This window comes from Trachymyrmex cornetzi, unplaced genomic scaffold, assembly GCF_001594075.2.
Source record: "Trachymyrmex cornetzi isolate Tcor2-1 unplaced genomic scaffold, Tcor1.1 scaffold343, whole genome shotgun sequence".
Taxonomy (NCBI): Eukaryota; Metazoa; Arthropoda; class Insecta; order Hymenoptera; family Formicidae; genus Trachymyrmex; species Trachymyrmex cornetzi.
In genome coordinates, this window is record NW_017298142.1 from 527781 (window position 1) to 540405 (window position 12625).

The following is a 12625-nucleotide window of genomic DNA, read 5'->3' on the forward strand; positions in this document are numbered from 1 at the left end:
ATGTTCTATACCTTCTCTTAAATCTATCCTCGAATAGTTCAAAGTAAACCTTTCCATAGACACATTTTTCATAGTGGTAACAGCCTGAAATTGCTATTCTAACAAAATAATAATGAAAGAGCGTGAAATTTTGTATTTTGGTTATTTTAATAAAATTTTAACTTGCAATGTCTTAACTGATGCACCGAGAGAAAAATTTTTGATATTTATGACTATAGTTACATGTTGCCATAACTATGATTACTGCTATTACAACGTTAGTAATAATAACTATTATACGTGTAATTTCACCAGCAAATATATAGTTGGCGCCAAAAATAACTAGAATGAAGAAATTATAGTTATTATTACTAATATTATAGCAGTAATCATAATAATTATGGTAACATGTAATTAGACACAAATATCAAAGCCTTTCCTCTCAATGTGGCTAGTCATTTTTTTAAATCTCAACTTGAAATATCTACTACGATGGGACATATGGGTATGTCGATGATCTTTACTGCAGCACGAGCTGCATGAGGATGTTATTTGCCGCGTTCGCGCTAATTCGAAGCGCTGCCGGCCGCATTTCGCTCGTTCGCTCGTTCGCTCGTCCGCGAGAGCATGTATGTCCGTTCCGCGAAGCGCAACATACGTAACGAATGTGCGATACTCATTAGGAGAGTCAAGGGTACGTTACGTGAAGAGTTGCGGTTACACTCCGCGCGTGTGTCTGGCGTGCGTTACGTCACCGTGGAACGCGCGAGCGTCGCGTCGGCGCGCATGCAACACGCGACTACTCTTCGCGTCGCGTCGCGTCGCGTCGTAGGAAGAAAAGAGTGTGTGGAAGCGCCACCGAGAAACACACCGGAGAGTAGCTTCGCGATCGCGACGTCGCTAACGGCATACAGAATGATTCGCGGTGACTTGACTGTAAAATGTCGAGGACGGATTTCATCATTTAAATTTGAGACGAAAATCCTTACTCAAGAATGTCATCGTTTATAGCGACCTTTGAATATTCGACATTTAAATATCACAGTAATAAAGATTTAAATTATAATCCCGTTAAAGTACAGTTTTTTAAATAACTTTTTTAAATAATCTGTATTTAATTTTTCCTGTCTCTCAATGAAAATGTCAAAGTATCAACAGCTTATGGGTGTATGAGAAACTGGCGGGATCTTTGGAAATTATGGAAATTATTATTCGAAATTTAAATTAACATTCGCAAAAAAAATAATTTTTTATTTAATTTTAAATGAATTTTAACAAAACTTTTCAACAAAAAAAAGAGACAGAGAGAGAGAGAGAGAGAGAGAGAGATGCAACGATATTTCAAATGTCAAAGAAAAAGTAAAAAAATAAGTCGGTCAAGTAATCCTTTAGTTCTAAAAGTCTCATTCCAAACCTAAAGGATTATCCTCGTTTGAATGGGCCTTCAAATGAAGCTTTTTTTAGGAAGAAAATTTTTGGCACGAAAAGTAAAAAATTGCCCTGCGAGAGACTGCGAATTTGCGAGTAAGAATTTGTCACGTTTATCGCGTCGTCGACCGATCGACCAGTCACTTTTTCGCTGATTTCGGGTTTCGGGGAGTCAGCCGCGAACCGGCTCGGTCGGTGGAATTCAAATTGTAAGAAGCCGTCTTGCGCTTGAACGAAACGCTCACCGAGAGTCACCGAGAAAATCGCTCCGGGCGAGAAATTCAACTGGGAGAAAGGCGGACTCGGTGCGATGTCGTGCGCCGTACAGAAGAGAGAATTGAGAAGCGCGGCTATAAAGCGCAGCCAGCATGATTCTGTCGCAATTTACGGCGAGGAAATCGCAGCCTTGCTCCAGGCAAGGTAAGTAGAGTGTTGACCACGAGACATGGGGGACTGACAGCTGACAAAGAGCATTTTAAAAGAGAAAGACGGATATACTTTCGATATGGCGAGTCCCGTCGGTCTATAGGATACGTCACAAATCACACAGTTTTCTCTCATACAGTTACGCATACATAAGAAGTTCAAGTCATACAAGTGTTTTATCAAATTTAATTATATTTTAAACAAGCTTTCTACAGCTGATGATTTTTTCTATCATTTTTTTTAACACGTTTATATACTTCTCGCAAATGACAAATTGTTTCTCTCTAATTGCAATATTTTGTGTTATTATTTAAAACATACTAAATTATCAATCACAGACACTTATTTCTAAACTTATATGTGTGTGACAGAGATTAAAATATATTTTATAATTAAGTTGCACAATTTAAAAAAGTCGTTTGTCAATTGGTTTAATTTGAAGCTTTACATTAATTGATTACAGAGACACTTTATTGCATATTAGGTATATGAGACTGTGATGATAGTCTAATTTTCAATTTTTCCTACAATTTGAAGAAATCCTAGTTTCTTTGTAGGTGAAAGAAAACGAGAGTGACTTTTGATAGATCCTGTATATAGCTACGAGGCGCGCATACTGTACTCTTTCTTCGATTTAATTGCGTATAACATAGAACGGAGATCTGCCTTTAACCTGTCGAAATTGCTATCCTTTTATGATGATCTATTACTGCAATAAGGAATTTATTTAACGCCCCCAACTTAGAATGGCATTATTCGAGCATTTTGAAATCATTCTGTATAATTAATATGCAAAGGTACGCAATAAAATATTAAGTACACTAGTATTGTCAGTCTACACTCGGGCTTGAATATATAACTCTGTCTAAATTCTCAAATTAGGTATCTCTAAACTTATGACACTTCAATATTTGCGATAATCCGAATACTCAGATATTCAAAATCACGATATACACATTTCATAATATAGAAATATCCAATAAATCATTTGTTATCGTATAAATTATCATACATAGATTGTTCAAATAATTACGAAGTAATACTGCAAAATTTTCAATTATATGTATATATATATATATATATATATATAAAACTAAGAGTTTTGAGTTTACTCTAAGAATTACAAATTTTCCGACACGTTTAAAAAATGATTCAGACGATCGCGAATTTATAAAGATCTTAACTCTTTTATTTAAATTAGAATCGCGACTTGTGAATGCAAACAGCTAATGTCTTTCAGAAATAGATTTCAAAAATAAATTGTATAATCTCGCTTTCTTTTTTTACAGAGGAAAATTTTTCTAACATAAAATAAAGTATGGTACAAGAATGAGTTAATGTAAGTTAATTAATACCTCATCTCGAAACGGTTCAAAAAATTAACGAATGGAGGAATTCCTCCGAAACGAACGATGGCAACTTTTACCGTACAATCTCGATTGCATCGAGTGATCGGGCCCAAAAGTGGGCGGAGAAGCTGATCTCGAGATGACGATATTGGCAACGTGGTAGCGTTGCAGGGCCGCACACAAAGGCTGAGGCGAAAAAGAAGAGAAAGATAGACAGATAGAAAGATAGAAAGAGAGGAAGAGTGAGATGAGAAATCGAGGAGAGAGTAGCTGGAAGAGGGAATGATTGGTGAAGGAGAGACGCGGCAACGACGCTGGTCGTTGCAGTTTCGTGCAAAAATAACGCGGAAAGCCTCCTTTAAACTCAACCGAGCGTGTCTGCAACTGAAAATATACATCGCGTATAGAGAATGTGACAAGGTGGAAGAAAGGAATTTTGAGACCACTATGGATGTTCAAAAATAGGACGATCATAAAATGTGGATTCGTAAAGATTTCTGTTTCCGACTTGAGAGAGATCGAGAACGACAGCGCTTCAGAGATATTCCAAATAATTCAGAAACGTAAATGTTACAAAAGTAATTTTATCATTTTTTAATTTGAATTGTTTAATAACAAATCGTTTTTATGGTATTTTAACTTAAATTTTAGTGCGTTGCGCTAAAATATTTAATAAATTAGCAAAAAAAATAATCGATTGAATTTTGCTGAACAAAAATCAAGTTCGAATTTTTGAAAATCTACGTTCGTAAATTTTGATCCTTTGATCCCGGTTACATAGTGTATAACGCGAATGCGAGTCATTTTCAAAATATGTTGAACTGCCCGCCGGTGATTCACGCTAATTGCGCCGTTAACCCTTGCTTAATGACTGCGCGGTAAAACGCGCGCTTTTCCATGGAAAAACTCGGAGTTGCAAGCGAGTTTTTCGCTCTGCCGGTTATAGCACTTTGTGCTCGCTTGCGATTTTGCATGATTTACGCTTCCGCTAATTCATTCACGCGGGGGAGATTAGACGATACACGCATACCGAGTCAAACTAAGTGTTTTACAATGAGGAACTTTATTCACAATTGTCCGATTACGTACAACTTATTATAAAAAAAAAAGAAAAAAATAAATAAAAAGACAAAATCTCTAATCGTACAATAATTTTTTGTAAATATTTATTTATTCTAGAATATAACCTTTCCGATACATCTCTCAATATATTATCTTTTTTTTTTTTACTTCTTATATATTTTACATTTTAATCAGTATGATATATTCTGAAGACGAATGTTTCTTGATAATTCTTTTCTTTGATTCTAACTTTTTCTAATATTAATTCACGATAGGATAAAGTTATCATTAATTAATGTAAGAAGTGGTATTTAATTAGGTAATTACCACCACTTAATTTTTTTCTGCGGAAATATTACGCTACTTCACAAGGTTAAGTTTTTAAAAATTATTTTATACATCAGATAATATGCGCAAGGTCTAGTATGTGCTTCGTTCCGTAGGATGATTCGCAATCAATCCTTCGAGTCAGCCCGACGGAAATGTTAAGAAGCAGTGACTGCTTTTCATTACGTCGATGATGTCTCGTTAAAAGTTTATATGGTCGATTACTGCCTTTATGCCTCGTTTTAATATACTCAATCCATATCGGCCAGCGTAACTATCAAATCAAATCGTAGAGCAGTAGAACTGGAGACTATAGCGTTTGCAGTCGTATCTATTTTATGTTGCCCAATACTATCGGTTTATCTCATCGCCGCTTACCATTAATTACCTTCAATTTAACGCAGGATCGATACATTTGATCCCACCTATCACTCTATGTAGAACCGTTTCATTTTGTTAATGCAACACCACGGACACGAAAATCTATATATTCGATCTACATATCTGTAAAATGTGTATGAGCTTAGATACACGTATTATGGAAGCAGTTGTCAATTTGAAGTTTCAGAAGAATTTTTAAGAAAAATCGACAACTCAACATATAGACCTCGTATATATATATATATATATATATATATATACTGTGAAATCTTGGCGACAAATAGATTTCTATCGCTTTCTGACATGCAGATTCCTATTTTATTTGAAGATTATAATCGCCTCTCTCTTTTATATTCGCACAATATATCACTGCGTTCCGTGTCAACGTGTGCTTATCGCGCTAATCGAAACAACGACGTCAGAATTACAAGGTAACTTCGCGTGAGATGGTGTCACGCTAGTGCTGTTCAGAGAAATCAGAACACCATGAAGCTATCTAGGTGCATTTGCAATTTTTCTCAGCTTACTGATCGCTACGTAATTAGTATCTTATTTAAAATATCAATTACGCTACAGTGTGTTTCTTTGAAAGTTCCTCTCTCTCTCTCTCTCTCTCTCTCTCTCTCTCTCTCTCTCTCATTAAAAATAATAAAGAGAATTCCTTCCAATTTCAATAGTCTCACCGTAACTCTTATTCAAAAATGTTAAAATAAAAAATTATATTACAAGGAAAGGCCAGTGTTTTGCTAAAGTATCTTAAAAAATTTAGCTAAATACAAAACTGAAAATAATTTTGTTAGACCATCAAAAGTATTATAGTGAGTAATGCTGCAAAAAGTTTTGATATTTTAGCAATCAGCTTGAGCGTTCCATTTATGTATTATTTTGATAATTTAACAAAATTATTTTCGGACCTCTGTATCTAACTAGATTTTGAGATACTTGAGCAAAACCGTTCTTTTCATGCTATATACAATATATAAAATTATTAGGTTCTTGATCCTTCTCACGATCATACCTACAGCATTATCCTTTCATATATACATACAATACCCGCATAGAACGTGACACAAATAATCTCGATAAACTCTTCAGAAGCCCGTACCTTAAATTTAATGATTATGATAATTTTAATTATCAAAAAATCCGCCATTAAAGATAAAGTCGCGATTTCTGAGAAACACACCGATTAATTCTCCTTTCCCCAAGAGATATATAATCCGGTGAATAACGATCTCTCACAGAAGGATCCAGTATTCACCGCGGCGCGGCGCGGCGTTCCGATTTCACTGACCGGTAGTGTTCCCGTATCTACCGTGCCGTAACAGCGCGGAAGATACCACGAAGAGATGGCCGGACATTTAGCCGAGTTCTCTCCGTCGGTCATTAAAGAGGCGCGGGCCGCCTCTAATCGCCATGGATGGATACCGAGCAGAGCTCGGTGCCGAAGAAGATACCACGGGTAGGGAGAGCTTTGTAATGACGCGGGCGCCAAGAAGATACCATAGCGCGCGGCGCTGCGCTGGTCTTAAAACCAGACAGATGAGTAATCTTTTGGTGTGTGTGTTTCACGGATCCTCAACACCTCTCGTCTTTATAGCGTGTTTGTGCGCTAGAATTTCAAACTTGCGCTAATGCCACACAAGGGAGGAGATATTCGACGCAACGCGACGCGACGCGAGCCCATTCTACGTAAGACGCAGGTCGCAGGTCGCAGGTCGCAAGTGAAACGTACTATTTGTAATAGATCGCAGACCACAATACGTAGGACGCAAGACGCAGCTTTCTGCGTCCTGCGTTCTACGTCCTACAATCATATCATAATTAAAATACGTTAGGTTAGTTTCTAGTTTCGTGACCTGCGACCCGTGTTCTGTGTCTTATGTAGCATGAGAAAAAGGCTTAACGTTGTTCGTTGTTACAGACTGTCATTATGGACGGGCATAATGAAATTGCGCGATGAAATTCTTGGCAACGCGAGATTCGTTGCTTGCTTCGACACGTCCTGCTCGTAAATCTATAGTGATAATTTGTAAAGTGAATCAGATTATTAAATGCCGTGTCATTATGTCGAATCTCGCGGCGAGTCTGTGGATTGCTAAAACTGCGAGTCCTGTCCGCCATACAGGATGTCTCAGACTTGGCAAGCCGGTCTCCCTACCATCTACGTAGTCTGCACGATTTACGCGCGGTAAAGGATAATTCATAATGCGGCAACGAAACGCATCGTCCTACGTTTATCGCGCTGGCCGGGGCCTAATGAAATTCCTCGATGAGCAAGGCGCGATTGTACGCCGGAGGGAACACCAATTATTGTGCTCGCAATGCGTTACTCGAATTGCAATCGTGTTACTATAAATTCTCCAACTCCTCGCTCTGTGCAATTGAGAGTATAACAATCGCGTTTACATCGCAGAAAAATCTCGATAAAAGGATACTTTAGGTCCTGCTCATTCACAATTATGTCGTTAATATGTCGATTATAATGAGCCTATAATGGCTCTTGCCTATAATAAATAAAATTAACATTGTTTCGAGAAGTGTAGGTATGTTAAAAGAACTCTGTGTAAACTCAACTATAAGCGAGCTCCACGTGCGAGCCTTGGCTTCCGACTTTTTCGCTTCCGACGTCACGATTCGCCGATGACCGATGGGACGTCGAGGAGAGTCGTTGAATGAAACGAGCCGTTAAACGCGCACGCAGGAATCTCTCTTTCCTCGGTGAATTCTCAGAACGTATCCCTGAACTTTTGTCGGGCGCTTTCGCGTGCAGCGCAACCCGCGCATAAATAATGCCGCGCCGTACGACGTTTGAGAGAGTGAAATGAGCAACGACGATTGTCCGTCCGATGGCATCGATTTATGCGTGTACTTCGACCCGACGTGACGTCGATGATGATGGCCGCGGCAGCGGCAGCGACGGTGGCGATGGCGACGACGGTGTAAACGGGCCTTAAACTCTCCGCGTTGCATTTTGCGTCGGTATGCATTCCCGCGCGCTCGCACAGGAGAAGATACAGTGCTCTCTCTCTCTCTCTCTCTCTCTCTCTCTCTCTCTCTCTCTCTCTCTCTCTCTCTCTCTCACACAGCATATGCCACGTGATTGCATGTCGTCGTCGTCGTCGTCGTCGTCATCCTCGTCCTCGTCGTCCTCGTCGTCCTCGTCAGCCACTCTGCACGACTTGCATCCGCAAGTTCGCAGATGCGGTCCTTGTTTTCCGTTAGATTTTTAGCGTGGATTCTTGCCGCGCGTTTCACGCGTCGACTCGACACACGATAATTGAATAGCTAAGTGTCGTAGGTGCCTAACTGGCAATTTCTAATATTTCATTTAAATAACGGAGACGAGAGAAACATAGAAAGCACATTTGTCATCTGACACATTAGGCGCTGAAGAGTTATGAAAGACCTTTATACTTATAATTAGACTGTTAACTCTAGATATATCTAAAAATTACAATAACTTCCTCCATAACTCTACTACGTCAAAATAACTTTAACAAATATCTAAAAAAAGGCTTGAAAGAATCTATCAATAATAATAATAATAATAAGCAAGCCCATCAAAGCCAAACATCAGTTAATCGGATGTACAATTTATTTTCGTGTAATTAAACAAGTCATATCAAAAATTAATTAAATATACGTTTCGACCCCTATTTTTGGGTCCTTATCAATATAATATAACCTAAATCCGCTTACGTACTATACGCAAATTCCGAGAAGCGACACAGCTCATTCTTCTTTATCCAATTACCAAGTTAGCTGTGTAACGAAATACTCACATCAATATAGCAAACGCACACCGGCATAAAAATTAATATAAATCAAAAATTACATATACTGAACATACTATCAAACAGGTACACTAATACTAAAAATTGAAGTTATAAAAATTAAAAATTACATATGCAGTCATATTCGTTACATCAAATTGGAAAGAAAACTTATACAATATATGAATTGCGATTAAAGACATAAACAATGCGTTAATACTTGAAATACTGAAAGTTAATACAATAGAAAAGTTACCTGAATTAAGTCAAACGCACACACTGTTACTACATAAAAATCTTAATTTGTAAAATAATATGAATTTTAAATAAATAACATTACGTCAATATAGAATAAATACAATGATATAAACTTACATAAAAAGAGAACGGAATCCAATACATTATGTCAAAAGGGTAGAACACATTGCTCATCGAAATGTCAAATATCCTGTGTAATCATTCACGCAAAAGTGAAAAACCGATTAGAAAAATACTGCAAACTTGCACCAGGATTTAATTTTGTTAACTTACATAAAGTCTTATATTCAAAACCAACATCGAGATCTATAACAGTTGAAAATAACTTTACTATTTTCAACTGTTGCAATCATGAATATAAACTTTTTGCGGTAATATCGTCTTTTTTCTTCCAAGTGCCATATACAAGAGTGTTTTCTTTCCAAATATAGGTAATAAACTAGGATTAGAAACAGTACAAGTGTCACACGCAGCGAGTTTAGAATGAAAAAAAAGTATTTTGCTCCCTTTATAATGAATTCTTTCGCACTTTACATCGAAATTGTAACGAAATACACTTAAAGCATAGATAATTTGTAATCAAGTAGAAAATATTGAATGGTATATAAATCATATACCATTAATACTTTGCACATATTGTTCCAGCCATAATAATGGACCGACTTATAAACGCGATTCAGAAATAGATTTAGAAATTTTACTATTTCTCTCATTTAAACTTCGTTAAAAAGAAAATATATTGGCTGATAAATGTAGCTCTGTGTAAATAAAGAACAGTACATTACTTGTATAAAAATTTAGATAAAACTTTTACAATTTTATTTATATTAAAAAGATACAAGTTCAATTGTGCTGATTATTAAAATGTTAAGATTTGAAAAATTAAGCTAGTCATCTACGTCAGATAGCCATAGAATAATGAAGGATACTTAAGAATTAAAAAGATATATCAAATTATAAACTCGGAACGTCGAAGAAATATTTTTCCATTTTTTCCAAATTTCTTTTCCCTCTTTTTAGAGTTTAAAGTGTCACTGAACAAAGCAGATTGACACGATACTTGTTGTGAAGAAGAATATAAATTGTTACCATATTACACGCAACCTCAAGCTTCTAAGATTGAATTATTTCAAATTTGACAGCCAATTAGCGACACACCGTAACGAAATACGTACCTATAAAACATCTCGTCTGTTGTACGCAATGTGTAACGCAGAGCTTTGCCGCGAACCAGGAGCTCGAGCTTTATAATTATAAACACTATAATGCATTATTAACATTTTAATTATGCGCGTGCCGCGCTAAATAGTTCGACATAAACATTCGCTTTGCAGTTCTAACATTTTGTTCGACTCGTATATGCGTTACATTCGTTTAATATCATTAAAAGATCAACTGTCGTTTTATACAAGCTATTTTATTATTAATTAATAATTAATAACTTATCGGACTATCACTTGGTTTAAAATTCTGTTTCACTCGTTGCAATCAGTTATGTCTTTCCGTTTCATTATTTTGCGGTGATAATTATAGCCTTTATTTTCCGTGAGAGGAGATTGTACCATAATAAAAATGCAATGCCATAATCTTGAAGCCTATGATGCGCACATATGATCTATGTAAATAGGTTCGGCTACAGAAAAAAGAAGCGCTCGATATATTATCGCTTTTTATCGTTCTGATAAGCACTTGTTCTTATCAACAGTAAAGTACGTAGTGCTTTTCCAAACTTCTCAAGGTATTAACTGTTTCCGTTAATTAAAAAATAGTAAAGCAAAAGAATACGAGTAATATTTTCACATAATCAGAGAACGATTAAAAAATTTCATCGTTCCAAAGATAATCATACACCATCAGAAATGCCAAAGGGTTTGGCTAGTTGTGAGCCATTGCTAATGCCAATGTTTCGTGAAATGCCCTGCCGTTCATTTCATCAAGGCGAGGAATATAAGTATAGGTAATCACAAACCATCTCTCGTTGCTAATTGCACTAATTTCAATTAAGCTCAGAAGTAAAGTTTATCGTTAAACTAAATCTAGAATTAATCACAAATTTCATTGACAAACTTTTTGAAAATCAATCTCTGTTATATAAAATTTAATAATCAACATATATTACAATTAAGGTGAACTGAAAGATTAATCGACTAAAAGATAGGAAATTTTTTTTTATCATTATATTACTGAGTTATAATATCAAGTTAAAAAATGCATTAATTACGAAATAGAAGCTCTTCTCAGGCGTCTCTGTGAAACGTCCGTTCGTAATGTAATCGCATAACGTGAATCATGAAAAATATCGTTACGTTCGCATAAATTCCAGCCGGATGAATTCTCGCGTCTAACCTTCGCACTGTCGCGTGTCACAATTGTTTCCATACGAAACGGAAGTCTTCGTACCGCTGTAAACGTGACTCCGAATGTGACTTCGGCTCGCATTCACGCTGCGCATGTTACCTCGAACTCAGTTACTTGATTCTCGCGTCCCGTGATAAAAATCGCGCGATTCTTGCATTAAATGAAACTCTGACCGGCCACACTTTAAGAACGTGGACAGCGTTCGGTGTTTTATCGCGTTTCACGTGAATCATCGGTTTTAGAAGAATTATTACATTGTACTCTGATTATGTGTGTGTGTGTGAGAAAAATGAATGTTCTGATTAAACCAACTAAAAGGTTCAACAAGAATGACATTTTAGTTGGTTATCATAACCAGAAATTCTGTTTGGTCTCACGAAAATGTGTCATTCTCGCTGAGCCTTTTTGTCGATTTAATTAAAACCTTTTTTTTCAGAGTGTACATTTCAGTGCGCAATTATGAAAAAGAAACGTCTTGGGAAAAAGTGACGAAAAATTGCATAAAAATATGAGATCAAGCGGAATGCGATTTGCAATGTCGAAAATACGAACTCTGCGTTTCATCACACAGTCATCCGATATCACTTTTAACGATACATCTTTAAGACACATATGTACGCGCTTCTCGAAACGTCTCTTGGAAAATTGAGAGATTTAACGCATTATAAATGGTTGCACGCGCGCGTTGCGGTACACGTCCCTGATCTAAGACACGTTTCGGGAAAAGCATCTCAATGTTGTGTGACTTAAATTAGATCTTGGCAAACCCGAGCCCGGCCTGCCTCGGAAGTCGGAGGCAAGCGTCAAGCGCGAATGTCGCGAACTCGAAAGAGGGAGAGAAGGATAGAGGGAGGCGAAAATTCACTTACCTTCCAACCGGCGCTGCTATTGTTGTCACCCTTGTCCTTGAAGTAGGATACGTTCTGGACCATCCACTCGTAGATCTGCGAGAGAGTGAGCCGCTGGTCGGGCGCGCTGGTGATCGCCTGCGTGATGAGGTCGGCGTAGCTGAGGTTCCCCCAGGCGTTCCTCCTTGAGGAGTTCTTCTTCACCGGTAGGAGACCCTGGGCGAGCTGCGCCTGATGGGGCGGCGTGCCGCCTTCGGCGCCTTCCTTCGCGGTTGGCACGTTACCCTCGACGTATCCTTCTGGTCGCGGTAACGGCCATGTATTGGATCGCGCGCGGGTCTGCGGCTCGAATCCGGTCTCCAGATCCGGTGAAGTGGAGAACTCGAACGAGACTCCCTTCTTCTGCTGTTGCTGTTGCTGTTGCTGCTGCTGC

General features: G+C 37.6%; 1 protein-coding gene across 1 annotated transcript in view; it reads right to left on the reverse strand.

Annotated features, from left to right (window-relative positions):
• The window catches only part of foxo (forkhead box, sub-group O), a 185018-nt gene extending 172675 nt beyond the window's left edge, over positions 1-12343 (reverse strand). Inside the window, exon 1 of the mRNA XM_018510546.1 lies at positions 12214-12343. Within this exon, the coding sequence (XP_018366048.1) occupies positions 12214-12276 (63 nt within the window). The 5' untranslated portion in view covers positions 12277-12343. The remainder of the gene's footprint in view (positions 1-12213) is intronic.
• Positions 12344-12625: the final 282 nt, after the last annotated feature.